We start from the raw sequence: 25,182 nt of genomic DNA on the forward strand, positions 1-25,182 counted from the left end.
GACTCCAAGTAAGCCCAGCTAGGACACACATAAGATAAATAAGTCTAAAAAATTAAAATAAAAAGGAAATGAGAATTTTCTGCCATTAATTGTTTTGTTCTTCAGACGCTCTCAGGCCACCCTGTGGTCTCTGTACTTTGACGTGTGCGGGAAGGCAGGTGTGGCATCCAACTCAGACCAGTGTGTCTGGGTCCTACCTTGACCCCAATACAAACGCCACAGTCACAGCCCAACAGCTCAGGACCCCCCAGGAGCCATGCCAGGCACGCAGGCAGCTTTCCTCCTCCAGTCTTTAGCTCCACCTTGGACAGAGTCCAGGTTCTAGAGGTGCTGGGGTGGAGCTGCTGCCCCACAGGACCACCTCAAGCCCCCACACTCCTAAGTCACGGAGCAGCCACAGCACTGCCAGGATTTTCTAGCACTTCTAGCAATTTCTCTAAGAGAACTCAACTCATTTTATAGCCATACAGAACATCCTGTTAATTACTTTGTGATGCTTTAGGCATCGTTAAGCTTTCAACACTTAAGACTGTGGAGTGGCTGGCAGCACAAGAGAACCCTCTCCTCACACCAAAGGTCAATAAAACAATGAAATAAAAGCAGAGCAAAGCAGAGCTCTAGCCCCCACGGTTGTTAATATTTTCTATACATAAGTATTTACCCACATGTAGAAACCCATTTAGTCAACACAGTTGCATGGTTGACATGAGTTCTCTTTAGAGTCTGTGTAGCCTGCTTCTCAGTCTCCTGATCAATGGAATACACTAACACTCCCATATAGTCACCACAGTAACAGCCAGAGACTGTCGGCTTAACAGCAGCAACCTACGGCTTAACTGTAAATCCTCAGTCTCTCTTACCCAGGGCCACACGCGTGGTGGATGTGGGAGGCTGGAAGGAAGTGCTGATGGACACGGGAGAGGCCACATACCATGACGCACACAGGAGGCCTCACCTGCTGCCTGTTGTTTGGCATATACGGAAGCAGCGTTGACACGTGGAACATCAGCTCAAAGTCCTTGTATGTGGTGTAGAGGGAGTGAGTCCCTGTAGAATCCGCTGGAAACAAAGTCACCATAGAGCTGGTTAGGCAAGGGCACAGCCAGGGCTCTTCCCCTTGAACGGCAATTTCTGCCAAAAATCTCAGGGTTGAAAAGTACAAGCCGCACTGTGTAAACCTGGATGCAGCCTCCTTGGTGCCCTCTGCTCGGCTGTTAGCAGCTCTCACCCGGAGCTGCCCGGCCTTTGCTCTCTTGTTAGCTTTCTATTGAGCTCTCTCCGACTGAGGGGCCCAGGAGGAGACTGTGGGCTCTTTCTGAACCGCCTTCCTGCACAAACACACATTAGGAAACAGTAACGCGAAGCTGGGAAGATGGTTCAGTCAGCCAAGTGCTCGCCAGGTGAGTAACAGGAACCTGGGTCAGGATCTGCACCCCTGTGAAAGGCAAGGTGAGGCACCACATGTCTGCATGTGACGGACGGGCAGATGGAGGCTGCTGGACAGCCAGTGTAGCCTTATCAGTGAGTGGGCTCAGAGAAAGTTCCCGTGTAAAAAGTAAAGGGGCTGGGCCAGCGAGATGGCCCGCTGGGTGAGAGCTGCTGCCACACAAACCCGACAACCCAAGTCTGGTCCCTGGACCCACACAAACCAGCAGGGTGTGGGGCAGATGCACCTTTAAGCCCAGCATTTCTATGGCAAGAAGTGATGTGGGAACAGAACTGCCCCGCTGCACAGGGGTCACACAGCCCGGACACTCCACGCAGCATCATGGGAAGGGGAAATCGGCTGCTCAAGAGTTGTCCTGTGACCTCCACATGCCCATCACGGTGCATGCATGCAGAATCATCCAGAAGAAATAAAAGTCAAAGGCAGAAGGTGGAAAGCAATACAGGAGGACACTGACATTGCCCTCTGGCCTCCACATGAACATGCATGCACCCTGCACAATGTACACACACATACACCACACAAATATTTTAAACAAGAGATGGTGGTGTCTGTCTGTAAAGCTAGTCATCTGTTGCTTTTAAATGTGTATAAACACATAAAGGTGCCTATATGTAAGAACACAGGCTACTCACATACACATGTATCTAAACATACATGCACTCACACATGCACACATGCACACACACACACACACGCACACACAGGAACACGTATTTGCTCCCATGCTTACTTTTATTGTCCAGCTGTGCCCGGTACTTGCTGAAGCCCTTCAGCCGCACTCTCTGGCCAAGGAGGTCCAGGAACTCCTCGAAGGCCGGCCCTGCTGTCTCGTTGTTGTACATTTCCTCTTCCGTGCTCTGCCCAGCTTTGCAGTACAGGATCCCAATTTTGTGCTGGAAGCTCAGCTGAAACGAGAGGAAACACGATGCACTTGGCAGGGACTCCAGACCCGCTTGCTTCTAGCCAAGTCAGAGCCGCGGAAGCCTGGGATCCGGTTCCCAGGGAAGCATACTGGGAAAAGTCCCAAGAGCAACTCCCATTGTGCAAGACGTTACAAATACGGACCAGGTCCAGAAAGCCCGGCCACAGCAGAGGAGAGCGAAAGCCCCGTGGAGTGGTGGCCATGGCCAGAGCCACGTGGGATTGAGGAGAGGCGTGGGCAGCCCTGGTCAGACATGAAGCTAAAAGTGCAACTCTGCAAAGGCAGCACCAAACACAGCACGCAGCATAATTAGGATTATCTTCCAAGTGAGAGGAGGCGAGGCCACGGACTTAGAAAAGTTCTTGTTCCCTGGCTCTCTTGTCTTTTTCTTCTGTAATTTATTTGAACATCCACGGAGAAATGTTGGCTAAAATGAGGGAAATCAAATCAAATTAAGGTCTGGTAAGAAAAGAGCTTCAGGGAGAACTGCGTTACGTGTGCATGCACAGAAAAGGTTTTGTTTCTACCATAGTTAAGTTTGGCTGTGCAATTATAGTAATTTCTCACATTTTTGACTATCTTGAAAAGAAAACATTGGCTATAGACACAATACTTCAGAGAGAGCTGCAGCAGCAATTGAACAGTTCCTGCTGCTACCCCACCTCAGTCAGGACCATGCCAGAGTGGAAGGCACAGATTTTCTCCAGAACCAGAGAGAAACTACACCAGCTTTAGGAATTGCTTATTTTCCCCAAAGACCTGCCTCTGAGTCCCGCGAGCAGCAGCTAAGCCAGAGAGACCGACATCACAACGTGTTGGCCTTCAGTTCTGCAGTGGGAAGCTCTCGGCCTCTAACAGAACGTACAGCTGACTCAGCACTAAAGCAGAGGGCAAGCGACCAGCCTCATCCACGGTGAGCCCACTGGTGCTTCGTGGGGGACCACAGCCAGAGGAAGTATGTTTCTTTGATGGGTGCCCACTGCATGACGGATGCCAGGGTGGGTGCGACTATGGAGTCACAAAGATGACAATGACTCTGGCCCTGACTGTGGGCTGTGTGAGGATGTGTGGTAGCTACTACTGAGCCCTGGTTCTGGGATTGCTCTCCTTGTTTGTTTTTTGAGACAGGGTTTCTCTGTGTAACAACCCTCGCTGTCCTGGCCTCACTCTGTAGACCAGACTGGTCTCAAATTCAGTGATCTGCCTGCCTCTGCCTCCCGAGTGCTGGGATTGAAGGCATGTACACCACTGCACCTGGTTTCTGGGCTTATTCTTACGGAGGTCAAAAAGGAAATTTCCCCCCAAAAAGAAAAAAAAAACCCACCAAATATAATTTACAAATGCTTTGCTGTTTCTTTATGAGCAGCAGTTGGCCCCGAGTTGCTTGGGGAATGGTTTAGTGTCTCAGAGCTTTAGAGACACAGTGGTGGTTGACTTCAGTGAGTGTCTAGGTTAACACCATGAGGCTCCAATTGTGCGCTTTGCACGTGTGGGCAGCCCTTACACCCTGACTTCTCCCAGTCATCCAAAACACCCTAAATTTTTGTGTCTAGATCCAAACAGCAAACAGATCCAGACCGGCATCACAGGTACCAAGACCTTTGGGAAATGTAATGGCTGAGTCAGAATATAGAGCCTGTAGCTACAGAGACGTGGACAGCATGGCCAGGCACAGGGCTGCACCTCCATTGTCTGTCCTCCGGCGAGTTACCAGCAAGATCACACAGGAAAGCTTCTAGGGATGCAGAACCGGCCACTACAAGGTGGCAACAATCTAATTATGGTCAGGAAGTGACCTATTAGCACTTGGCCTCTTAGAAAACTAAACAGTGGTCAAATATGGCACTTTACTGGAAGCCAGTCGCAGGCTCTGCTCCTCACTGCCACATAAAGATTCTGACTCCTCCATCATAACTCCCATCTTCCCAGACCACTCCTCCGGCTCCTCCCATCTTCCCAGACCACTCCTCCGGCTCCTCCCATCTTCCCAGACCACTCCTCCGGCTCCTCCCATCTTCCCAGACCACTCTTCCGGCTCCTCCCATCTTCCCAGACCACTCTTCCGTCCTCACCAGCTGACAAAGGCTGATCTCAATGCGTACCCACGCTCTAACCCGACCTAACCGATCTAAGACAGACTGCAGGCAGGGACGTGAGAACAGTGATGCATGCAAACACTGGACGGTCTAAGTTTCCCATGGCTCAGGGCTGTGGGCTGGACAAACACACAGGCAGCTGGGGACTCAGCCATATCTATTTCTCCTGGGGCAGGTCAAGGCTGGCCACTCTGTCCCCAACATCAGAAGCTTCCGGCGGTGTTTTGAACAGGAATGGCCTCCATAGGTCCATGTATTTGAGTGCTGTGTCACCAGGGAGTGGCACCGCTTGAGGAGGATTAGAAGGAGTGGGGGTGTGGCCTTGTTGGAGGAAGCGTGTCACTTGGGTGGGCTTTGAAGTTTCACACCAGACCAGCCTCTCTCTCTGCTGCCTGCGGGCGGATCAAGATGTACAACCCTTGGCTCGTCCTCCGGCGCCGTGTCTGCCTGCATGCCACCATGTCCCCCGCCATGACGACAACAGAATAGCTGTAAGTGTGGCACAACCAAATGCTTTCTTGTACAGTCACCGTGGTTGTGGTGTCTCCTCACAGGACAGGGACTAAGACACTCTGTCAGCATCAACAACAAGATTTAAATGTAAATGAAGGGAGCAAAAGAAAATCAGCTCCCAGACTCCACTGTGGAGGCATGCCGAGTGAATGTATCAACCATCAATAAAGTGCTGTTTAGCCAATCAGCTGGGCAGAAGGACAGGAAGTGAGAGGCGGGACTTCCTGGAGGAGGAGAAAAGTTTGACGGTTGGAGGAGGCCCAGGGGTCATAGTGGCAAGTGCTTGGAATACATGTATGTTATAAGGTGTAGAGTAGTGTGTTTAGTTTACGAGTGAATTAGAATCAGTTCAGATTCTGCCCGGCGAAGTGCTGGCAGCTTTAAAGTACATTTCAGTCTCCCTGTGTCAGTTATTTGCTTTGTAGGCCGAACGGATACAAAATACTGTAACATTCCACCACGCAGCTCAGTGTGTGGATCTGACACCAGTGTCAAGCAAATCTGATGTCCACCAGTGTGTCTGGGCTATGTGGTAAGAGGGCAGAAGCAGACTTTGCCAAAGATGCTATAATGTGTGTGTGTCATACACCAGCTAAGCTGAGCAGCTCTTTTAAAGGCCAACCTATACCTACAGTATAGACTAGAAAAGTCTCTAAAAAGGAAAAGGGCAATGTGTGTAAGGAGCACTTAGTGCCCTACGGAAGACACAACTTCAATCGCAGCACGGCACGAGGCTCAGAATCATTCTGTTTTTAGGGAAACTGATTACCCTCTTCTGTTGTCACACATGCACACAGGAAAACATTCATACACATAGAAATAAATAAAATTTTAAAAAGCAAAAAGAAAGCTGGACACTGTGGTGCAAGGCTGTAATTCCAGCACTTAGGGAGGCAGAGGCCTGTGGATCTCTCTCTCTCTGAGTTCAAGGCCAGCCTGGTCTACAAAGCGAGTCCAGGACAGCCGAGGCTACACAGAGAAACCCTGTCTTGAAAAACCAAAACCAAACAAAAAGAAAAAAGGGGCTGGAGAGACGGCTCAATGGTTATGAGCAGCTTCTGTTCTTCCAGAGAGTCTGAACTCCCAGCACCACGTGGGGCGACTCACATCTGCGTACAGTTCCAGCTCCAGGGGATCTGACACTTCTCAACAAGCAGCACATACATGTGGCACACACACACATGCACACACGTCCATACACATTATAGAATGTGTGTGTGTGTGTGTGTGTGTGTGTGTGTGTGTGTGTGTGTGTGTGTATTTATAAAGACAATGTGTCAAAACCCTTAAGGCCCCACCCTCATCATAGCTTTTCTCCAGTGCTCCACAGTGTTCTGTCTCCTTGAGACACTTTACCAAAACACAACAACAAAATGAACAAGCTGGAGTCTCCACACCGACTGTGACCTGGAGGGAAATGAGGTGGCCAGCAGCCAACCACAGGAACCAGAATGGCTACAGACCCAGGAAACAGGGGCCACAGCAAGGTTAATTACTATTTAAATATCTGAACGTCTCTTTAGTTGTGTTGCCCTCACAGGCAGATTTACTTTCAGGAAAACAAACAGGAAAAGCAGTGGCTGGAGTAAGAAGGCAGCATCAGCTGGGTGGTGGCGTGAGCAGCAGGAGCTGTTCTCAACAGCCCTTGTTTCCAGGGCACGAGGAGCTGTCGGAGCTCAAGGGTCGGCTGCCATGCAGGTCCAGCATCAAAGTAACGCCAAGTCAACACTGCAGAGCCAGAGCCAGGGAAACACTGGAGCACACCTCTGTAACCCACTCAGTGACGTCACCTCCATAACCCGCTCACTGATGTCACCTCGACAACCCGCTCACTGACGTCACCTCAACAACCCACTCACTGACGTCACCTCCATAACCCGCTCACTGACATCACCTCCATAACCCGCTCACTGTTCTCAGTGCTCACCCGAGGTCTCACAGTGACGGACGAGAACACGGCAGGCCACGCTTGTCATATGGTCCCACCACTCCGCTCCCTATGGGATTCTCTAGAGTGGTCTTTGGGGCCACACACCTCACTTGGAGGCATTTATAATAAATGGTCTCAAAAGAAAGAACACAGAGCCCGGCGTGGCAGCTCATGTCTGTAATTCAACTACCTGGGAGACTGAGGCAGGAGGAGGATCTGAGTTCAAGACCAGGCAAAGATACAGTAAGACCTTTGTGTGTGTGTATGTGGGGGGCGTGGTGCGGGGAGGAGCTGCACAAAGCGCACAGCTCGCTGTCTGGATGGGCGCCCTGACCCTGTGCGGAACGCACCCCTTGTTCATCCAGCTTGAGCAGCTGCTCCGGGACCTTGGGGGAGTTGGCTGCCTGGCGCAGGCACGGGATACTCAGCTCTGGGATGACGTACTCCAGGACTTCCTTGAGGGGCAGGCCCCGGGCGGTGCCGTGCCGGGCTGTGGAGGGGACAGCATCTTCTAGGATGGCTCCTCTCAGGGTTGTGAGCTGGGGCAAAGGAGACTCCAGTTAATACTTGCTGCTGGTTACCCACAAGGGCCTAACAGTCTAGCAAACGGAAGCAAGGCACTCTGTCTGAAAACAAAATCAACATTCCTTTTATCAGTAACAACCCTACAAAGGGACAGAGAGACTCCAGGACGGCCAAGAACCTACGAATGAAGGAAGCAGGCAGAGCACACCAAACACCCGAAGCTCTGAGAGCCGTGGGGGGCGGGGCTGAGGAGGGAGCACGGGAAAGGCCCAGCACACGCCTTCTTCTCTGTGCATTAACATCCATGCTGAACACTCCTGGGCTGAGAGGAGGGCTACCGGGCCAGTCCTAGGTTTTGCTCTACACCTTGGAAGCCTGGTGTAGTGCTCTGGCTGAAAACAGCTCCCACAGGCTTGCATATCTGAATGCTTGGTCCCCAGTTGGTGGACCTTTTTGGGAAGGATTAGTAGGTGTGGCCTTGTGGGAGGAGGTGTGTCACTGTGGCAGGCTTTGAGGTTTCAACAGCCCATGCCATTGTTAGCTCTGCCTCCAGCTTGTAGATCGAGGATGTGAGCTCTTAGCTTTGTTACAGTGCCTGCTGCCTGCTGCCATGCTCCCTACCATGATGGTCATGGACTCTGGCCCTCGGTAGCCCTGAGCCCAATAAATATTTCCTTGTATATTGCTTTGGTCATGGTGTTTCCACAGCAATAGAAAAGCTAAAGTAAGACCCCTGAGTCCTTATTCCAAGCTGTTACGATGGGAAAAGCCACTGCCCTGTGGCTCAGTGATCCTGCTGACTGACCCTGGGAACCGAGCGTTGTCACAGGGACACCTGGTACACGCAGTGTTCTCTGTGTACTCAGAAAAACCTGTGACCTGAACTAGCATGGAGTGTCCATAGACCTAGGGAAGGTGACTAGTGTGACAGCCATCATGATAGTTGATTTCATCAATTATTAAAATTTAATTACTATTGCAAACTTCAGTCTGCACAGTCGGTCTTCAGAGCTGTCACTCAAGGAAAGGGTTTAGCCAATATGAGCATAGACAGCATGGAGCCCAGGTCAGCAGGTCACCTGCACACACAGCAGAGACATACAGGTCACCGTGATTACAGAAGCAAAGGAAACTAGAAAAGGCTCCTTTGGCTGTTTAACATGAAGTGGGCAACTGTCACACTCTGGAAGATCTCCTGGTTGTGTGGGCCAAAGGAACAAGACCTGCCGTGCGTGGGAACTGATTCCTCAGGGTGTCTGGTACTTAGCTGCACGATGACCTTGATTTTCACTCAGCGTGAGGGCAGCGGGTACAGCAAGCTGCTCTTGCATGCTGCGGGCTGGATGGACATGTGGCCATGTTGGTTGTGCCTGCCTGTCAGATGCCAGCCTCGTCGTCTGCATTTGCCTTTAAACTCATTTCCAAATTCTGATGGGAACTGTGTAGCTCACATCTGCCCTCACGTCTCAGCCCCAGACTCTTTCTGCTTCACCACGCGGTCCTGTTAGTTGGGTGGTGAGACTATGGCCACTTACAATGCAGGACAGGCATCTGAGCACTCACTGGGGTAACATCACTGACGTGCCTCTCACAGTCCTAAACCGTTAGCCGGCTGACATCAGGCTTCCAGAACCTTACTGAGTGGCTGTGAGGATGCGGCTGACCTCCCACAGCAGCTCCTTACCTCGCTGGTCCTGAAGGCCACCCTGTAGTTGAACTGGGACCCTTCTTTCTCCCTGGGATCTTCTACCTTCTCCCTCCGGATGCTGATGGCCACAGGGCCAAGGTTTTCATCGATTCCAAAGTAGTTCTGGTGCTCTAAGATTCAAGAGAGCAGACGCAGGAGAGAGAGGGGGGGGGCAGTGAGAGAGTGAGTGATGCAGCAGCAGCAGCTCCTGCAGTAAGTCCCAGGGCAGGGCCATGTTTTTCTCTGCTTTGCACAGTCAGAGTCATGACAGTCCTCGCTCCAAAGCCTCAGCATGTAGAGGGGCACTGCCCACCCCCCCGGCCCCGAGCCATCACTGAAGGCCATGCTGCTCCCTTCCATATGGACGGTGACCTTCTCACACTGACTCAGACTCCTGAGGTTACCCAATGAGCCACTCAGACTAGCCAGAGCCATCTTAGCCATCAGTGGAGTGACAAAGGTCACCCTGTCATTAAACTGTCCTTAGTGTCTGAGGAGAAATTTAGAGACAGGAAACACAGGATGGTTGCTGGGCTGTGAAGGTCACTACTGGTCCTACAAATCCAGTAACTCCATCCACCAAGCTGTCAGTTCATCTTTTCCTTCCCATAAATCCCCGGTCCTTGAAAAACACCCAAGTCATACAACCCCATGGCAGGAATGGACCTTGGGGTGTCCCTTCCACCAGGCATGGGATGCTGCAGGACACACTTTCTAGTGGACAGTCACCAGCCTATACTCACCTGCATAATGGCTACATGCTGGCAACACTTAGCAGTGGGGACACAGGGGACACATTCAAGGAAGCAATCCCACTCACAACAGCGATGTGACGCTCCCCACTCTGTGGACAACTCTCTGGACCACAGAACAAGGGCTCACCACACCTCACGGCAGCTTCCACACTGATGTCTTTCAGAAACAGCCCATCTCACTAAAGCATAGCAGAGGCCGTCGGGCCATGCAGAACACAGAAGTGCTGTCCACGTAACCATCAATGCAGCTAGGAGCATGTCTATTGCTCGCAGCCATGTCACACAGTGATTCCTGCCCAGGAGGTGGTTGGTGTGAACCCGGGAACTGTTCAATTGCTTCTTCACAATCCACAGCCTGGCCAGTTCACCCTTGTGCAAAACGTCACATTTACCCCCTCTGACCGCCACCTTGTCCTCTCAGCGTCTGAGCTTGGGAAGCCTGCAGGCTCCGTGAGGCTCCTGACTGTGGCTTTGTGCTCTGAGAACTCAGCCTCCTGCTCCACTGAGCCAGCACTGCCCAAAGTGCTGCTGAAACACGGGCCACACACACTTTATACTGCCTGGGGACCAGACTAGTGAAACACAGACATCCTGCCCTCCTAGACCCCAGCAGAGCCAGAAGCACCAAGGAGGCTGCTTCCGGGGCAAAGGTGAGTCCGTTTCAAAATGGAGACCGCCTCTGCGGTGGGTACAGCCAGTCAAGGTAACAGGCACCAAACACGTCAAGGTTAGAGAAGCTGAGCAACTGTGTGGCTTTAATCAGTACTTTAAAGCCACTCGGTGAACCATCAGCAAGAAATTAACAGTTTACTTCGGTGTATCTTGTTCTTCTTGACAATGCATTCAGACACGGGGCCCGGACACTGCCCTAGACCTGTCTTTACAGCAGACACTGATAGTACAGAGCTTTCTAGCTGTAGCAGCCAACTATCCTTCTACACATTTGGGGCTTTGCTGTTCTTGGCTCTGCAGCTCTATCAGGGTCACTGCTCTTTCTTCAGATTTGGTCTCAGGTTTTTAGAATTCATACCGTGTGTGTGCGTGTGTGTGTGTGTGTGTGTGTGTGTGTGTGTATGTGTGCGCGCACGCGCATAAATATACATATATATTATGTGGTATGTATATACTTCAAAATCTCAAATTTCTAGTTATGTTTTCCAACAGACTGCTGAAGATTTTAGATGTGAGTGTCCCACAGGCATGTTGTCAGGTGACTGCCTGGGCGGAGTCAGTCGTGTTCACAGCCATCTTTTTAAGAGGACAGTATGGCATATGATACTCCACTGAATCAGAACCATATTTTGAAGAACTATTAGCTCTTTTGTCAAAGGATCACGAACTAGTGAGCAGGAGAATAGAGGAGGAGGTGTCCCTTCTTGCTGCTCTCGCTGACCTGTGTCCCAGCACCTAGTTCTGGCTCGGGTTCTGACTCACTCACAAGCCTGGACTTCTGAATGCTGAGGCGGAGATGAGGGCCCCATGGGCCTCGGGCACCAGGCCTGCGCTGCAGTTGGCCCAGTGGTGTTGCCTCACAAGACTTTACTAGGAACCTCACGGTGCCTTTGGCTTCAGCAAGAAGTCTGCAGGATGCCTAGATGTGTTTCTAAAGAAATTAAAATTTCCCTAGACTGGAGAGCATGCTCACAGACCATGAAGATGTGAACAGTCCATGTCCCCCACCGGGAACAAAGGTGGCCCTTCCACAGGGCGTCCTGAGTCCCCGTCAGGTAAGAGCTGTGTTAATTTCACCCTGAGAAGGCCTGGCGTCTGGCCCCTCATAGCTGTGTGCACCCAGACCCTCGCCCCCACAGCCTGGCCTTATTTCCAAACTAACGAGCTGATGATTTCCATAAAATTGTTTTAAGAGGGAATCAAATGAAACCCTTCCCTGGCAGGACGGGAGCCAAGAGAAGGCTGGTGAGAAAGTGAATGAGAACCAACATATCATGAGAATATACTAGAACATGACAGAAAAAACCCAGTTAACAAGATTGCAGTGTGGGAAAGGAGAATTGCAGCATCTCGATGGTGTATGCTGGGAGGGGGAGGGAGATTCCTAACTCCAATGAAGAAAAAGGACTGGGTGCCCTGCTGGCCCAAGGCGGTTTCTAGACTCTGCAGAGTCTTGGAAGAGAGATTAACTGGTAGGTCTCCAACGAGCAGAGCTGGGAAGCCAGGCACTTTGCATGCTGAGGCCAGTGCTGAAGAGATAGATGAGGGCACCTCTGCCAGGTTGTTGGTGCCAGTGGTAAAGCAGGCTGCAAGGTCACAGAAGCCACGAGCCTTGGGACCCATGCCCTCCAGGCTTCTGCCTCAGTCCCACGGAGAGGAGAGGGAGATCTGTGACCCCTGCTCCCTACAATGCAGCTTGCTGATTCTCTGCTGTTTAACAACTGGCTGGGCACTTTGTTTTTGTGTGCTGTTGACTGGGGTGACATGCCACAGCTGGTGGCTCTCTCAGTCCCTGTGATGGATCGTGCACCAGCTTTGTTTTTATGGGCTGTTGACTGGGGTGACATGCCATAGCTGGTGGCTCTCTCAGTCCCTGTGGTGGATCATGCGCCAGCTTTTCCTCGACTCACCTGTGCACCTGCATTTCAAATCACCAGCTATCCCTGCACTTAAGAGCTACGGACAAAACACAGTAAGCCAGGTGATTGGGTGGGTGACGACCTTGCCTCAGCACTATGAAGCCATGCCCTGCCCTGAGAAACCACGGTCCTGCCAAGACTTCCTGCATTGTGAGCCTGATCCCATGCAGGGAAAACGGAGGTGCTGGTGTTGCCACGTGCCTCTGACCCAAACTTAACCAAACTTAAAATGTCACAATTGCTTCATTCAAAGCCAATAAGGGCCCATGTTTTGGAAGGGCCCAAAGGGGGTGGGGAGTGGCTAAGTGACCTGCTGCAAATGTCAAGATGCAGACAGACAGCCTGGCAGGGCACTTCCAAAAACAGCTCCAGGGACTCCTTCACGCGAGCGGCTGGGAAGGCAGCTCGGTGGATAAAATGCTAGCCACATGTATTGTCAAACACAAATGTCATGATGACTGGATTTCTAGGCCGGGCGTCCCCACAGCAAGCCGGCTTGCCAGCCCAGTGACACAGGAAGCCCTGCCTCGCTGAGATGAGTGCAGAGTACAGAAGGACTGACGCCAACCTCAGGCTCCAAATGCACAGGCACAGATATGCTTATGCACCGACAGAGGTACAACCATGTGCATGCAAACACACATGTGCATACACATACAAGTCATGTGGGGGAGCTGGCATGGCGCACAAACAGACAACAGTTCCACCAACATACACCAGTTATGTCCTAAGGTGCAGCCATGAAGACAGCAGTGCACAGCCTGAAAGACAAGGAACTGAGGGAGCTGTCCAGGCTGCCTTCACTCACTGTAGCTCTTAGCAACACAATAGGAGAAGGAGGGGGAGGAGGAGGGAGAGGAGGAGGGGGAGGAGGAGGGAGAGGAGGAGGGGTGAGGACAGGGGAGGGGCGAGGACAAGGGAGGATGAGGGCAGGGGAGAGGGAGGAGGAGAAGAGGAGGGGGAGGAGGAGGGGGAGGGCAGGGCAGGGGGAGGAGGGGTGAGAACAGGAGAGGAGGAGGGCAGAGGAGGGGGAGGAGGAGGGAGAGGAAGAGGGGCAAGGACAGGGAAGGAGGAGGGCAGGGGAGGGGGAGGGCAGGGGAGAGGGAGGGCAGGGAGGGAGGGGGAGGAGGGGCGAGGATGGGGGGGAGGGAGGAAGAGGCATCCCTGATACCACTTGAGAGGTAACAGGCTGCCAGTGAGGCACAGCTGTTTAGCTCCTGTGAGTTCTTAGATGGGAGGGGCATTAAGCTTGGACTGAGCAGATGCAAGGCAAGTTTTACTGGGATCCCAGAACCTCTGGGGCCTTAACTTCCAACTTGGTGTCCCAGAGCAGAATACCCCTGAGGTCTCCACTTTGGTCATCAAGCAAGCCTCACAGAGAAAGCAGGCCCCCTCCCCCACTTCCTGCTTCTCCTCGGCCTCTATAAGTTCTTACAGGGACCCCTGTGCCCTCACTGCCCACAGTTCACCTGGGCACTTCCCCTTGTTGGGAGCTCTATGAAGTGGGAAAAGGAGGCAGGGGCATGGACTTCAAAGGGAACAGAGTCAGGAGCCGCTCGATCGTGAGACACGCTCCTCCCCCAGCCCCAACCCTGCACTAGTAACACTAGGGTGAGTGTGTTCGCAACCAGGTGGCAAGCTTCACCAGACCACACCCAGCCCATCCCAGCTCCCCTGCCCTTTCCTCATCTTTTAACCATCAAGTTCTGCCCTTTCATGTGCCTGCCTGGGGCAGAGACAATGGCCTCTTTCAAGACAGAGTGGCCTCACACTCACATAAGCATTGCACGGGCCCATGCTGTGTGACAAGCCCTGCTATGTCCTTGGCAGGATGCCCCTGAATCTTCAGCTCATTTTAAAGATGCACAGTCCTCGGCTCTCAAGCATGGACCCTCCAGGCTGCGACACATGGACACGTCAACCATAAGACACTGTGCTTACGGTGCTGCGGTAGAGAGAGGGATGGCGCGGGGCTCTGCTTGTTGGCAATGGCCACTTGGGGTCCTGTGCGTGGTCAGAAATAGCTCTACCCAGCTCAAGGCTTGCTTATGGATGCAAAGCATCCTTCACTGTACGTGCTGCGGAGGACGGGAGCAGCAGTTAGACATAAAGAAAGTGTGAACCAGAGCAACTCGAGGGAGGCCCTGGTGCAGCTTAACTTGGTTAGTGGTGCCACTGCCACCACAGGGGAGCCCCGTGCCACTCTGAAACACTTTTGCTCTTCTGCTCCTTCCAAGAAGAAAGCAGATATGACAAGAAGAAACCAAACACGTCCTGTCATGAGCCATTTTACAAGGGGAAGAGGTAGGGAGAATGAAAGGACAGAAAAAAAAAATATGAGGCAGGGAAGGAGAGAGGGGAGGAGAGCATTAAGTTAGCGATGTCAACTGACACGATCTAGGTTTACCTGACAGAGGGCCCACCTGTGGGGGCCATCTTCAGTGCATTAACCGATACAGGAAGAAACAGTGCAATTGTGAGTAGGACCACTCCCCAGCAAGGCGCTCTGGGCCGGACAGGCTAGAGACTGGCTTGCATTTCCCGTTTTCTGACTGTGGATATGGTGTGGCAGCTGCTTCAAGCTCCTGCAGCGTAGACATCCTATCTATCCTAGGGTTAGGGTTAGGGTTAGGGTTAGGGTTAGGCGGCGTGGGGAGGGCGTCCTACTCTGAGGTAAAATAAACCCTCCTCCCTTAAGTTGCATTTGTCAAAGTATCTCAGCACAGCAACAGGAAAGGAGGCACGGGGGACACAGGGGAGCATGGGCTCAGGGGGTCATGCCATCCCCTCTGGGACACCCCCGACACGGGTGTGAGACAGCAGGGACGCTGCTGCCACTGCTGCTGCTGCGCTCATTCCCTTTCAGCCTCCCGGGAGGATGCAGAAGGACTTGGTTGGACAGGCCATGCTGCTGGCTGGCTCCTCTTATGGTAGCAAGCCACCCCCTGGTTGAAGTTGCTGAAAAATCCTTTAGTGACTGTCATGGACACATCTTGGCATCAAGAGCCACCTCTGCACATCAGTGGCCCAGAGTGAATATTGATGGAACTGCAGCTTGGTTTACCCTTAGAACATTGGGGGGTTGCTTATGCATGCCCCCCCAACCTTAGAAAGGAATGGGGAAGTAAGAGTCCCAGAGCCCCGCAGAAAGCCAGGCGCCGGCCTACCTTTGCCGTAGAAGAACTTGCGGTAGTAGTAGGCCCCAAGGTCAATGTGCTCTATGATGTAGCGTTTGACCTTCTCCCTGTGGATGGGCTGGTTCTCGCGCGGCACCTCCAGGACAGACACTCCTGCGTTGGTGCAGTGTGAGCTGAGGGATGACTCAAAGGAGCAGCTCTCCCCGGAGCTGAAGGAGGCAGAGTTGGCCCGAGACAGCGCAATGCGCCTGTCGCCCTCCCCGCCAGTCTCGTTTCGGAAGTAGGGGCAGCTGAGGACGAGGTCGCTGCTCTTCCCGTCGCCCTCGTCGGCATCTGGGTTCTCCTTGGAGTTGAGGTCCTCTTTGCTGCCCAGCGGGGACTCGCAGCCTCCGGCCGTGCCTGTGGGGACCGGGGCCTGTGATGCCGCCGAGGCCCCCGTGGTGATGTTCTTCCTCTTGCCCACACTGGCCCTCGTGGCCATGGCCTCGCTGATGTTGAAGAGGATGCTCTGCACGTCATAGTGGGCAAAGCACCTCTGGCAGCTCCACGGGCGGACGCCCCGGCCCAGGCGGCCCTCCTCCCGGTCACAGGAGAACCTGAAGGCCTCGTGCTCACTCTTGACCGTGCGGAGTTTCCGGAAGAGTGACGTTTCCACCGACTCAGACTTTAGCCTGCGCTTGAAGGCCTTGTCCCTGTCCCTCCCCACCAACAGGCCCCCATCCATGTAGTCCAACCCCGAGATGCGGACGAACTCTCCTCTGGAAATCTGGGCTGCAGCGTGGAGGCTGGGGGAGATGGCTGTGTCACAGGGAAGGAAGTCGGGAAACCCAAAGGAGCTGGTCATCTTAGGGTCGTGATTATCTACTCGGTAGCCTCGGAGCATGGCAAAAACGTCCTCTCCAGACAGACCCTGCCTGTCGATGGACGACGTGCTCCCGTACTCCCTGTGCAGGGCGGCTCCCGTGTTGGGGTTGACTGCACGCTGGTCCAGGGCGTCCTCAGCATCGATGTCGCTGATGGTGACGTCGCTGTTGCTCCTCTGGCGTATGGGGTGGAGTCCTCTCTGGGGAGAATGGACAAAGATGTCCCCAATGGTGTACTTTGCCTCCACGAAGTCCAGGTCCGGCTGCTCCTCTTGCTCCCTGTCACCCTGGTTGTTTTGGCCATTCTGGATGATGGAGGTGACACTCTCATAGCCAGACTGAGGACGGCTCTCCCACAGTGCCTTGCAAGCCAGGTCCTTGGAGCACTCCTTTTTAGGAGGCCACTCAGATACTCTGGCCCTCACACCCATCTTGGGCACTGCTGGGGTACCATTGGCTGGCCCACCACCACCCCCACTACCCTCACTCGGACTGGGGGTGTTTAAAGCAGCGGGTCCCATGCTGCCGTTGATGACTTTAAATTTCCGAGCAAAATAATCATCAGACTGCATGGTTCTGGAAGGGTCCTTGAGTTTGGAGGCCGCTCTGCCAAGCTTGTGCGTCTCTACCTGTGGTGGCCTTGGGTCACTCATGTCCACAGAGGCAGGAAGCAGTCATCAGCGGCAGTGGCGTGAACCCCCATCCATGGTCATCACACTGCACCGCAACCAGCACAGACAGAAAGGCTGCTTGCCTGGAGTGTTTCCTTTTCACAAGAAGCAAGCAGCCTCCTCAAAGCACAGTCGCTCTGCGGCCATGACAGGCTTGTCTTCCAGTGGCTGCGGTGATACTGTCCCCACTTCTGTTCTCTTCAGCAGCACTCGCTAAGGTGTCTGTCCATAAGCATTTCCTTCGCCTGCAGTCAAGGACAGAAAACAGTCAATTGTGACTGACACAGCTCAGGTCGACGCAGGGCTACAGGCTGATCTCATTGCTCACCCCGCCTCTGCTTATGTCAATGTTCTTACACGCCCATGTGCATGCTCACTCGTGTGCATGTTCACTAGTGTGCATGTTTACCCGTGTGCATGCTACATTGTTCACATGGCTCAGGTGTGTCTGTGTGTGTGTGTCCTGTTGTGCAAGGCTGACAGGAACTCTCACGGAAAACCACGACCACCATTCTTAGAAACACGTTCCCGGGATGCAGGATTTACTGCATGCATTAGACACAGATGGAAACATATGGGGCAGAAATCGACTTTTTGTCTTTCTCTTTAATCATACAAAAATATTGCTAATACTGTGTACACTCTCAGCTCAGATAGGCAAGGTGACTTATTCACGGACCTGAGAAAGCAGCAGCTCCTGTCCTCCCTGTAAGAACAATACCCAGTGACGGTTCAGTTGCACAAGGTTAAAATTCCAATTAGCTAAATGGAGTGAGAACTTCTGGCCAAGATGGATAGATGGGATCTTTGTGGGTATGTCCTAGGGTCACAGCCGCTTCGCTTTGTCTCCAACACTAAAAAAAGCTAACAGCCTGGGCACGGCCTTGTGTTAGTTACCCCTGAGGCATTACGCAACTGCGTAAATACGGGATCTTAGGATATGACACACGAAGGGAGAAAATACAAGCAGATGCACAGACACCCTGACCTGTGCTCTCAGAGAGACAGGGGGCTGGCTGCCTCTTCTCATCTACCTGGGATGCCACCCACTGCGTCCCCAGCCAGTGACTCTCGCAGTGTGTCAAGTTCTGTGGCTTTTGCTGCCTATCAAAAATAAACTATTTGTAACCAGGCCTCTGTGGGAACTAGAAAAAAGGAAATGAGGACACTGCGTGGCCTCCCCGGGCAAGAACAGGAGCTGCGCGGACGGACGAGGTGCTAGGGAGCCGACGAAAGGGCCAGCCTGAGGCCTGGCGCCCGGTGGAAGGCTAGGCCCTCAAGTTAATGCCAAAGGTATTCAACAGAGAAGGATGAGATGGAGCCAGAGCACCTTGCTGCTTAAGCACTTGTCAGTAAAGAGGCAGCACTGCCACATCTTCCACGAGACGTCAGTGAGTCTTAAAGACTAATATTGTGCTTGTAACTGAGCCTCTTATCAGGACTGCAGCTGCAGCAAATGGCTGAAACCCACAAAAATGCACAAATTATGAATCCCATTCATAGAAAAGAGTGGTTAAAATTACACAGCATGTTGATAATACAAGGATAAATATAGGGAAATGCTTATTCTTCACAACAGAATCTAATCAGAACATGTCTGGGGATACACAGAGAAACAAAGGTACCCACTATGACCCTCCCTATGGCTAAAAGGACAAAAGCTGGGCTGCGGCCTCCTCCGAGCTCTATCACCTGAGCCACCTACACCAGGTACGCTCACCCTGGTGTCACAGGAAGCCATGACCACGGGCCATCCAACAGCCCTTGGATGTACATGCAGATGTGTGTGACCTGACAAATGGGCTGCTCGGTGGCTTACTCCCCTCTGAGTCTGCCTGTGAGGGGATTTCCAGAGATGGTTAGCTGAGGAGGAAAAGAGCCTCCTGGCTGGGGCAGCAGCATCCCAGGAGCTGGGTCCTAGATTGGTCGCCCTCTGCTCCTTGACTAATGACAATGCGACCAGCGGCCTCACGCTCCAGGCTGGCCCTCCCTGGATGGGTTGTACTTTCAAACTGAGTTTAAACCTTCCTTAAATTGATTTTTGTCAGGTATTTTTGTCATAGAAATGAGTAAAGTAGCCAATACGGCTATCAATAAATAGCAACAATTGTTGATATCAAAGAGTCTTAGTATGACTACTTTTGTTAAATATGGGCAGGAAAATTAGATATTAGAAAGTTCAGACATTCCTTAAAAAACAAGACATAACCCTGAGCTGGTAGCAACATTAACACTACAGCCATGAAAATGCCATCGGTGGCTTGTACCTTCTAGAAAGCTCACCCTGGTGTCAGCGCCACAGTTCTTCAGGACAACAGATCCAAGGTGTGGCTAAGTTTTCCATCAGAGTCCAGCGGGACTTTGCGATGGCCTGAAATATTTAGTTCCCAGACAGGCCCGTGTGATGAGCCTGAGGTGAGCCTTGGAGGACAGAGGGAACCAGGGAACCTAAACCACAGCTGTACCAGGCGGCACTCTGGAGTGCTTGCATACTAAGCACCGAGGTTCCATGTGGGCAGCACCCCCTCCCCCCACCGCGCCTGGCCCTGGGCTGGCACTCATGACTAGCTTACGTCTAAATCCACAAGGCCCAGGTGCCAGGATGGAGCAGGGCCCACTATCACAACACATGGGGCGGGCGGACAGACTCCCTGTTGGCTCCTCCCCCCTGGGTGTCCTGCAGATGCTGGTGTCCCAGCTGTCCCAGGCTGCCTTCTCTCAGTTGGGACACTTCCTGGGGACTCCACATGCCCTCTGTGCTCATGACTCGGTTGCTTCCTTCAGCGCTTCTACTCTGCACTGTGTTGGCTGTGCTCTTCACCTGCCTGTCAGCCCTTGCTCAGCACTTCCATGTAGCTAGCTCTCATCCAGTTCTTCTCAAAGACCACACCCAACCGCAACCTGCCGAGTCCGCCATGCGACACCCTCCAGGACATGCTTCCGCCTCTGCTTCAGCCGACACCGGCCTGGCTGTTGCACTGCCAAATTCCCTCCAACAAAGCCGGCTGACTGACTCAGCATGGGGCGCCGTAGCTATGCTGGCCCGGTCCTGCCTCCTCTGCGTTCACACACACGTGACATCACGTTATCCGGGGAATGTTACACACTCCCTCAGCAAGCCTTCTTCCCTGGCTTTATCAATGACTGACTTTATCTAAACTCTACAGCAAGTCTTTCAGAAGTTGCCTCAAATCTTAAGGTTAGTTCCACATGATTTTAACCTGGGCCTCCGAGGAAAAGAAGGGAACATAAACACTTCCCATGAAGTGGCACACGGAGCCTTCAGTGCCCCAGAAAGACTCGAATCCTCCCCTCCTGGAACTGAACCCAGGTACTAAGCAGCGGGCATCAAGTACCCTGGGTAAGCCAGGACGCCATCCATTCACCTAGAGAGTGAGAGAAGGCTAGCTCCGCCTGCTTCTGCACACAACTGAAGTGATTAAAAAAAAGTCATTTGAGCAGCAAATACACAATGGATCCGTTCACTGTTGGCTCAAGGTAAAACACCCCCCCCCCCTTACTGTAGTGTGCTTCAGGTGCACTGTCAAATCTTTTTCAATATGGATGCTAAAAAATAAAATAAAATAAAAAATATGGATGCTAAGAATTCAGTGGGGGAAACATTTCTTTTTTTTTTTTTTTTTTTTTTTTAATGGTTTTTTTTGAGACAGGGTTTCTCTGTGTAGCCTTGACTGTCCCAGACTCACTTTGTAGACCAGGCTGGCCTCGAACTCACAGCAATCCGCCTGCCTCTGCCTCCCGAGTGCTGGGATTAAAGGCGTGCGCCACCACGCCCGGCAGTGGGGGAAACATTTCTAACAAAAGAAATTAGATGTGTATATGCAAAGTGTGAAATTGGACCCTACCTAAGTGCACGTATAAAATTCATTAAAATAGATTAAACATAAAAGTTCAAAACATGGGGCTGGAGAGATGGCTCAGTGGTTTAGAACACCGCCTGCTCTTCCAGAGGTCCTGAGTTCAATTCCCAGCAACCAAACGGTGGCTCACAACCATCTATAGTGTGATCTGATGCCTCCTTCTGCAGATAAAATGCTCATATACAATAATAAATAAATAAATATTTTTTTTTTAAAAAAAGTTCAAAACCTATAAAACTCACAGAAGAGCAACAAGGAGAGAATGGGGAGATGGTGGCAAAGTGCTTGTCATGCCAGTGTGGGGCCCTGAGTCTGGCTCTCCAGCACGTGCATAAAAGGCATGCCTGGTGGCACATGCCTGTACACCTGCTGTAACTGGGGATGTGGAGACAGAGGATGCCTTGGCACAGTGGCCAGCCACAGGGAATGGGAGAACGCCAGGACAGCAAGAGACCTTATCTTAAACATTATGGTGGGGAGTGATTGATTTGAGAAAGATGTGTGATGTTGACCTCTGGTCTACACACACACACACACACACACACACACACACACACACACACTAACCCTAACACCCAATACACGCAAGAAAAATAGCTAGAAGGAAGCTAGCAGTATGACCATAGACTTTGCAGTGGCTTCCTGGATAGGGTACCAGCAGCATTGCAAACCAAGGAAAATGACTGAAAATTGGGCCTTGTAAAAAATCAGAAATCCTGCCGGGCATGGTGGCACACGCCTTTAATCCCAGCACTTAGGAGGCAGAGGCAGGCGGATCGCTGTGAGTTCGAGGCCAGCCTGGTCTACAAAGTGAGTCCAGGATGGCCAAGGCTACACAGAGAAATCCTGTCTCGAAAAACAAACAAACAAACTAAATCAGAAATCCTTGTGTATCCAGGAGACCTCAGACAGAGTGAAGCAGGCAGGCAGCCCTGGGATGGGAGGGCACACTTCTGGAACAGCCTTGATGGGTCTCAGGGCAGGGCAGAGCCTCAGGGTGTGTGGGTCCAACCACAGCAGGAAGCCCCTCCCCGTGCCTGTCCTCCTGGAGCTCCGGCCCTAACTGGGAGCTCAAGCTCACCATCTAAAATGGCCTTTTAAACTCATAAAGACAACACGACGTGACAGGACTGACTGACTTCCACCCACAACATCGGGTTTTGATCCCGCAGGAATGTGTAAGAATCACCAGACTCCAAACCATACGTCTGGGGTCCAAGGAGTCCAAAGACAGATAAAAGAGCGCTTAGAAAGGCCTCAAGCATCAAGGAGCTGCCTCCTGCCTGCCACAGAAAGCACCAAATGCCTGGGAAGCATGGATAGCATATGGTTTTTTTAGGCTGTCACAATCTTAAGTCTTTCTAAGCATCTACTGTTTAATCTAATTTTCCCTCATGAAATGTCTCTGGCTTTGGCTCAAATTGAATCAGCATTTCCATTATAAATCTCTATTTCCACGTTTCCTGGGTTTGACTGTAAAATGTCTTTTGTATGAAATCTGACACGGGCAGAATCCTGAATTTTAATGTTCTTCATTGGCAAAATGCCCCCCCCCCAAAAAAAAACCCAACTAGAATCACAGTTTTCGACAAGTCAAATGCCTGGAAAGATGTCTAGAAGACAAAGCCTTCCCGACGTCACATAAGATGACGATGTGACCTGTCAGGGCTATGAACGCTGAGGCTGCATGGCTCTCTGAGGACCAGGACACGCTGCAGTTGGAGCAAGGGCCTCACCTCTGGGTGGGGTGGGGGTGGGTGCTCCGGCTTCAGGGTCAGAGTCAAGGTCCTCATATAACAAGATGGGGCTCAGTGCCCTAAGGATTGGAGCCCAAGGGCGAGGGAAACAGCCATCAGCCATCACTGCCTAAAAGCAGCACTCTTTCAGTGTGGCCAGTGAAATGTCCCAAACAGCAGTCTCTGATAGCCACGCAGCCCAATGCTGGTAGCCAAGACACTAAAATTCCCCTACTGTTTTAAACATACAGTATTGCACCCACAAGATCCCTACACGGCGAACCAGAGGAAATCTGACTGAACCCCAGAAATTTGCACACAATGTGGCTTTGAGGACAAAACCACAGCTCTATGGACCTCTTTGGTCACTGTATTGAGGGACATTTCCCCTCACCAGCTTCACATGGCACGTGTCATTAATCAAAGCTCTCAGGATAAGAGAAAGCAAGCCATAAAATTAAAACTTTCGGGCTAGGGGTGGCTCGGTGGCTCAGAGCACAGACTGTTCTCACAAAGGACTGGGTGTGTGGCTCCCAGAACCCACTTTGGGTGACTAACAACTGTCTGTCACTCCAGTTCCAGAAGGCCTAACACCTACTCTGGCCTCAGCAGATAACGCACGCATGTGGTACACATACATACATGCTACTAAGTACTCATGTGCATAAAAACAGGCTGTTGGCAACGCGGGCCTTTTGATGTAGTCCCCTGGTTGCAGGCCCGGGATCTCTCAGGATTCCCGGGGAAAACCTAGATTGTTTTGCCTGCGTGTATTATTTTGTTTGCTTATTTATTGAGACAGTAAATGGTAATTCCTAAAAAAGCAAAAAACAAACAAACAAACAAACAAAAAAAAAAAACAGGCTGTTAGCAGACGTAAGAGACAGCCCTCACCACCACTGTAAAACTGCAGAGATAGTTTTCAGAAGCCCTTGGCTATGTGTCCCTGTGTGTGCGAACTGTAATCATGTTACTTTAAAAGTAACAAGCAACAATCTTTCTGCCAAGAGAGTCACAAGTTACAGGAGAGAACTGACAGGAAAGGAACCTTCAGGAGCCCATCTCCAGTGTCCACACAGTCACCACTCAATGAGTGGCCATTCAAGGCTGCTCAGCCTAAGAGCACGAGCCTTCGTCTCAAGACAAAAACATTCACGGAAACTGCAGACCTCCTCCCTCCCTCCCTCCCTGTGTGGTTGTGTGCAGTGAGTGAAACACACCTTGTTTGTACACACTGGAAGCTGCACATGACAAGAGCCAGGCTTCACCACCTACTGTTTCCGCAGCCTCCGAGAAACAGCCAAGCTGTCCAAGAATCAGCAAGAAGCTATATTAGGCGCTTGTGCTGCGAGAGGCTACGCTCTAGTGTCTGTCTCGCTCCACGTGTCCCTACTGCCCAAAGGACAGTCTGTGGCCACACAGTACCATGAGCCCAGGAGAACGCACGGAAGACAATATCCATCCACAGTCACACACAAACCAGGCTGGAGCCTTCTCCCCTGTCCCTGAATGTGTTCCTTGCTACAATGGAACATGTGGCTTTTTATCTTGATAAAACACAACTGTCTAAAGAAAGAATCCAGACAGGGACAGCGTGTAGCTCCCACCTGCAAGCCCAGAGAAGCTGAGGCATTGCCGATAAGCAACCGTTTTTGTTTTTCATTCAGTATGCGTGCATACGTGTGCTCACCGTGTGGAGGCTGGCTTCACATCCCCCTTAGGTTCTAGAACATGCCTGCATGTTTCTTTTGTGTGTATACCTGGCATGCGTGTGAAGACATGTCAGAAGACAGCGTGTGTGCGGGAATGGCTTCTCGCATCCCGTCACTGACTAGCGTAGACTGGCTGCCTCTCCGTCACTCAAGTCAGTCATAAGTCAGAGCCTTGTTCAAGAGCTGGAGCCAGAGCTGACGGTCCAGAATGCAAATTAGGCACCAAGTGTAGTCTCTGTCTTCCTGCCTCCTGTCTCAAGACATGTGCCCAAGCTCAAGAGCTCAGACCCTAGAACTACTTTAAGGTCCCAGGGTTAAGACTTTTACCTTCTTTGAAGGATGCAGCTGGGGGGTGGGGGAGGCTCCCCAGGGCCCCACACAACCTTTGGAATGAGGACTAAGCCTCCACACCTGGGCTGTCTTCTAGCCCTCTTCTGCTGTGTTTCTATGTAACGGTATGCTCTCCGTAGAGATGCTGACTATTCGTGGTCACCTACACTCCTCCTCGTGACAAGCGGCTGTGGTTCTTTTGTGACTTACTGGATGTTTGAGGGGGTGAATTTCTTTTAGCCCATCCCATAATTTAGACGTTAAGGCTTTGTCTGCTGCAGAGTCCCCAACTCCATGGCTGCTGGCTCAGCCTGCTGTATTGTCTCCTTCACTGTGAGAACCTTTGTGAGTCCCATGACTCTGGGGAAGAGAGAACACAGTGC

General features: G+C 51.8%; 1 protein-coding gene across 2 annotated transcripts in view; it reads right to left on the reverse strand.

Moving 5' to 3' along the window:
• The window catches only part of Sipa1l2 (signal induced proliferation associated 1 like 2), a 69,846-nt gene extending 52,465 nt beyond the window's left edge, over nt 1-17,381 (reverse strand). For both annotated transcript variants that reach the window (XM_051168566.1, XM_051168565.1), the window contains exons 1-5: nt 15,637-17,381; nt 9,121-9,254; nt 7,262-7,450; nt 2,181-2,355; nt 956-1,059 (exon numbers count right to left, since the gene is read on the reverse strand). In XM_051168566.1, the coding sequence (XP_051024523.1) occupies nt 956-1,059; nt 2,181-2,355; nt 7,262-7,450; nt 9,121-9,254; nt 15,637-17,122 (2,088 nt within the window). In that variant the 5' untranslated portion in view covers nt 17,123-17,381. The remainder of the gene's footprint in view (nt 1-955; nt 1,060-2,180; nt 2,356-7,261; nt 7,451-9,120; nt 9,255-15,636) is intronic.
• Between the last annotated feature and the right edge of the window lie 7,801 nt (nt 17,382-25,182).

This window comes from Acomys russatus, chromosome 26 (assembly GCF_903995435.1).
Source record: "Acomys russatus chromosome 26, mAcoRus1.1, whole genome shotgun sequence".
NCBI lineage: Eukaryota > Metazoa > Chordata > Mammalia > Rodentia > Muridae > Acomys > Acomys russatus.